The following is a 5000-nucleotide window of genomic DNA, read 5'->3' as shown; positions in this document are numbered from 1 at the left end:
AGCAGGCGACGTGTTTTTCGAAATCCTCGATCCTCCCGAGCTGGAGTACACTTACCGGTTACGACCGGCGAAAGACTTTGGCGGCAGCTTCGGTACCACGTACAAAGCATCGAGTGGGAAGCTAGTGCCGGCCGTTCCTGCCGACGCGTGTAGTACGAGGTTTGAAAATGCGGAACAGCTAGTCGGGAATATAGCACTTGTGGAGCGAGGGTAAGCATGGTGCTCGCCGCAAACATCGGAGTCCTGCTAATGAATTCGATTTGCATTTTAGTGATTGTTCGTTTCTCACGAAAGCAATCAACGTTGAGGCGGTGGGTGGTGCCGCTGTGATCATTACGGAGATAGATGCCGAGTCGGATGACTACGACTATTACATAGAGATGGTGCACGATAGCACGGATCGTGACACCGATATACCGGCGGCCTTTCTGCTGGGCAAAAATGGGCTCATCATTCGACGGACGCTGAGCAAGCTAAAGCAACCGTATGCCGTTGTGAACATTCCGGTCAATCTAACATTCGTGCAGCCACATGAGATCAATCAGCCACCGTGGTTACAGTGGTAGAAGCGCGCAGCCGCTCCAATCGACCTGAGAACTGAGAACCGAGTGATGTGTTATGATATTGAAAGCGAAAGAAATTGGCTGTCGAATGCAGTTATAAATCGTCGTTACCATTTTGGGGAAAGGGGCAACACTGGCCACGGAACGCACATCACATGACTTTACACCAATCGAACAAAAACGAGTGATATTTCAACATGATATGAACTATTAAACGTTTTGTGAACAAAAGATGGAAATGGATGTTGTAGCGAAAGTTCTCTGCGTTTCTCGTTATCATAAGATGCAGCAGCGTGCAATGGTGCTTCTGTTTGCCGTTATGGTTCTAACATTCTCTGCTAGTTCGTCTACTGCCGTTAGTGATGGTGACCGCACGGTGTTAACTATAAATGATGTTTCCCAGCCGGTATCCTTGGATGATTTTCAGCCTTTACCAGCATTCTGGACTAGCACCGGTCTATGCCCTCCCGAACCGCGGAATGAGACCGCAGCCTTTCTGCTGTCGAAAGCAATGCAGCTAAACCTGCAATTGATAGGCTCGCTAACCGATCGTGCCATCAGTTATGTGCGAATCCATTGGCTTCTGGAGCTTGTCCAAGTGTAAGTTGTTTTTCTTAAGGCTGATATTCTTTTCTCGCGTAAGTTACTGCCAAACAATAATGAAATAGAGACTGTGTTACAACACCTTACACTCTCCATGTTCACTGAAGCCACGATAAGGCTAAAGAAAGAAACGAAACGTTCAAGGGGTCCAAAAGTCCGGAAGGTGATTGAATGATCCTAGGCGTTGAAATTACTGTTACCGTCACAGTAAAATTAGATTTATACTGTTTTTATTAAATTCTATTCTCACGTTTTGTTTTACTGAAATTTGTGGTTTTAGCTCGTACGACAAAGAATTGACGGTTCGTTACGATTTCGCCTACCTTGATCAGTTGCTGGACCGACTGTACGATATCGGTCTTTACCCTGGGTTTGAGTTGATGGGCATACCACAGGACTACGCGAACCAACACCCTACAGCCCGCTTTTGGGAGGATCTAGTAAGCCGTATCGTACAGAGATATGTTGGTGAGATATTGCTCTTTCCTGCCATCTTTGGAGTATGTTGTGCATTAATCCTAGCACCTACCTACGCACTTTCCTCATTCTACTTTCAGTTCGTTACGGATTGCAAGCCGTTGCTCGCTGGAGATTTGAATCGTGGAACGAGCCAGATCTGCGTACTTACAATGTTCTCAATTTCACCGTATCTGGTACGACTATTAACTCGGAAATTAATCACTGCTTTTCCTAATGCGTGAAACTATTCGTTACAGATTATCTGGAGTATATACTGGCAATTCGGGCAGGGCTCGATCATGTTCGGAACCTACTCGAGACCCCGAGGGAATCTGTTTCTACACTTTTCCAGCTTCAAGGTCCGGCAGGACTGTTTAAAACAGAGACAAACCATCCGCTGTGTTGGGCTGCCGTTAAGCTCTGCAATGGTGGCGATTGTCCCTTCGAAACGATTACCTTTCATCGGAAGGGTAGTGGACGCTGGGCATCGGAAGTGTTGTCTTCGACGCAACAGCTCCTGGAGGACTTATTTACGCGGTTTCCGAATGTACGACGCTTGGGATTTGCCAATGAGTAGGTGATATGAACGTTGGAGTTGCGGAATGAATGCTGACTGCTGTATCCGTTCTCCCGATTCATTTACAGTGAAGCAGATCCCGTCGCCAGCTGGTCAACGGCTCGACCATTCCAGGCGGATGTTCGCTATGCTACGATGCTGTTTTCAATTGTAGCACAGCATTGGTCTGCAATTGCGGATCCAAATTCGACGTTATTAGCTAATTTTCGATTCCTATCGCACGATAACGCTTTCCTCAGTTATCATCCGTACGAGTTCGAACAACGTACGCTTTTAGCGAGGTTTCAGATGAACGAAACGCATCCGCCACACGTGCAATTCATAGCGAAGCCCGTCTATTCGGCTCTCGGTATGCTAGCGACATTGGGCAGTCAGGCGACTCGTACCGGGTTTCTCGACAATAACGTATCCTACATACTTTCTCATGAGAATAGAAGGTACTTGTGTTTGCTGTTATCTCGTTCAAACGACAGCTCAGCAATGCAAAAACGTCGATCACGTATAAAGCTCACTATTCCGATTGCGTTGCTTCTTCATGCGGATGAGAGCCGCAAGGGATATACGGTTGAAGCCATGCAGGATGGAAAAACTGACCCGTTCCGGCTATGGCAGTCGTTCGGTCGACCGGCATATCCAACGATCGAACAATTGGCCGCCCTTCGGTCCGTGCAGTTTCCAGCAGTTTTGAACGGTGGGCCAGCTATCATAGCGAGCAACATTACAAGTCTGCGACTTTCCTTAACTCTCGATGCACCCTGGATCGTGGCGGTACGAATATGTAGCGATAAGTTCCCTCCACCAGGACCGGTACGTCGAGTTAGCGTGTCGAGGGTACACGATCAGGAGTATATTGTATTCTGGCAACCACCGAAAACGGGCAACCTGAGGTTTGTTTCAAATATACAGTTTCTTTGCATACCCATAAGTTCCTTATCGTCTCTTTCTAGATGCTTGTTTACGTATGAAGTTTGGTTTAAGCCAGTTCAAGGTTTAAGACACTCACGACGGCCAATAAGGCAGCCCCACTGGCGATTAATCAATCGAGGACAGCATACGCCCTTTGCGTTCTTCCAGTTCCACAGCTCGGCTCCAGCAGGTAAGACAAATGTGATAAGAACGTTGGAATATCGTTAGTGTTGGTGCGAAATAATCGCTCTTTCCACAGGGTACTACAAAGTTCGTGCCGTAGATATATTACGTCGCACTGGAAGGTTCTCGGCCATGTACGCTCATAGATAGTGACTCAAGCCCTTTGCATTATTGTAACACGTTTAGGTTTTAATATGAAAATAAATAGATAAATCAATAACAAAACCATTACTCCTTTTCTCATAAACTATTGATGATCACACTTGGTTAGAATTGAAGTAGCAAATCGACCATATTTCCACTCTTATCCGCTCGACCGGCACTCTTATCGGCTGATTCATTAGCAGCTGTAGGATATTTGCGTATGCTGGATATTTCCTGCGCAAGCCTTCTTATTGCGAGATCGCTGAGAACGGCCTGAGTAGTTGTTGGCTGGTTTCTGTGAAGAGCAGAAGCATGCGTTTGTGCTACGGTTTTTGTTTGGTGATCGGAGCGTTGCTGCTAATTAATGTCGCCTGGGGACTGAACGCGAATTGTTTCGCGTCAGGCAGCAGTGAAGGGACCTGCGTTCCAGCGGAACAATGTTCAACTTTTAAGGAACTATTGGAGGAACACGGTTCAATGTCACAAGCTTTGCATGGTTTACGAGCTGCGCAAAGTGGCTGCCGACATGAAAATAGTGTAAGTTGTTGGCATTTTTGTTCATTCCATTGCTAGATGCTCCAGCTATTAAACTGTTCTACCTACATTGCCAGAGGCACGTTTGCTGTGCAAACAAGGACATCATAGATGGAAGAACCAGTAAGAGAGAAGTTAGAGCTGTGAAGGGGATTTCTCCAGAATGTCTTCAAGATAGACTTGGCGATGGCCACCGGCATAATGGAACGTTTCCCTCTGAATCATCGTTCATTGTGTACGTACGCCATGTGGTTCTTCTCAATAACTCATCAGTGTATGGCATATGTGGCGGAAGCTTGATAACTTCGGAGTATGTGCTCACAGCAGCACATTGCGCAAAGGATAAGGAATTGTAAGTGCGTATCAACGAATGACTCAGCGTAAAACATTAATGTTGAAACGTTTTGGATGTTCTTTGAAGTTTTGATATTTACATCGGTTCAACTAACCTGAACTATACTCACGAGGATGGCAACTATCCTGACGGTTTGTATCAGGAATTGGAAAAGGATGATGCAATCATCCACGAAGAGTATAATGAGACAACGCACGTACGCGATATTGCATTGCTAAGACTGAGACAACCAATTGACTTCACCTTGCCGAACTCTCCAAAGCCTGTCTGCATCCCGTCTGTAAGATACTACGAAGCATATCTATCGGAATATCCAATCCTGATCACCTACGGTTGGGGAGAGAATATCGAAGGTGAGCAGCTGAAATAACTTCCAGAAGTATTGGAGAAGTAACCATTCTGTTACGTGTTTCCGTTTCTATTAGGGGTCTCAACTGAAATTAAGCAGACTACATACCTACAGTACCTTCCATTGAATTACTGTAAGGGTATGATGAAGGAACTGATATTGCAGCATCGTTTTGTTCTCGACGAAGGCAATATCTGTACACGTACCATTTCGGGTCACAACGCCTTCCGAGGATACTCTGGTTCACCTCTAATGTTTCGCCAAACGAAAGTTTGGTTCATGCTGGGATTGATTAGTTTCGGAATCCGCGAGAAAGGTCTATCATCT

General features: G+C 46.0%; 3 protein-coding genes across 3 annotated transcripts in view; all 3 read left to right on the top strand.

Moving 5' to 3' along the window:
- The window catches only part of LOC125953900 (PRADC1-like protein), a 1375-nt gene extending 475 nt beyond the window's left edge, over positions 1-900 (top strand). The window contains exons 2-3 of the mRNA XM_049683728.1: positions 1-210; positions 272-900. The exon at positions 1-210 is cut by the window's left edge and continues 46 nt beyond it. Coding sequence (XP_049539685.1) covers positions 1-210; positions 272-566 — 505 coding nt within the window. The 3' untranslated portion in view covers positions 567-900. The remainder of the gene's footprint in view (positions 211-271) is intronic.
- Positions 796-3500, top strand: LOC125953886 (alpha-L-iduronidase). Its single transcript, XM_049683704.1, has 7 exons — positions 796-1163; positions 1447-1634; positions 1724-1819; positions 1883-2198; positions 2271-3089; positions 3150-3298; positions 3368-3500. The coding sequence occupies exons 1-7, from the start codon at positions 796-798 to the stop codon at positions 3439-3441; spliced, it is 2010 nt and encodes a 669-aa protein (XP_049539661.1). The 3' UTR covers positions 3442-3500.
- Positions 3501-3739: 239 nt separating this feature from the next.
- The window catches only part of LOC125953893 (serine protease 42-like), a 1382-nt gene continuing 121 nt past the window's right edge, over positions 3740-5000 (top strand). The window contains exons 1-4 of the mRNA XM_049683719.1: positions 3740-3972; positions 4047-4321; positions 4391-4677; positions 4750-5000. The exon at positions 4750-5000 is cut by the window's right edge and continues 121 nt beyond it. Of these exons, the coding sequence (XP_049539676.1) occupies positions 3748-3972; positions 4047-4321; positions 4391-4677; positions 4750-5000 (1038 nt within the window). The 5' untranslated portion in view covers positions 3740-3747. The remainder of the gene's footprint in view (positions 3973-4046; positions 4322-4390; positions 4678-4749) is intronic.

Source organism: Anopheles darlingi, chromosome 3, assembly GCF_943734745.1.
Source record: "Anopheles darlingi chromosome 3, idAnoDarlMG_H_01, whole genome shotgun sequence".
NCBI lineage: Eukaryota > Metazoa > Arthropoda > Insecta > Diptera > Culicidae > Anopheles > Anopheles darlingi.
This window is presented reverse-complemented; position numbering and strand designations above follow the sequence as displayed.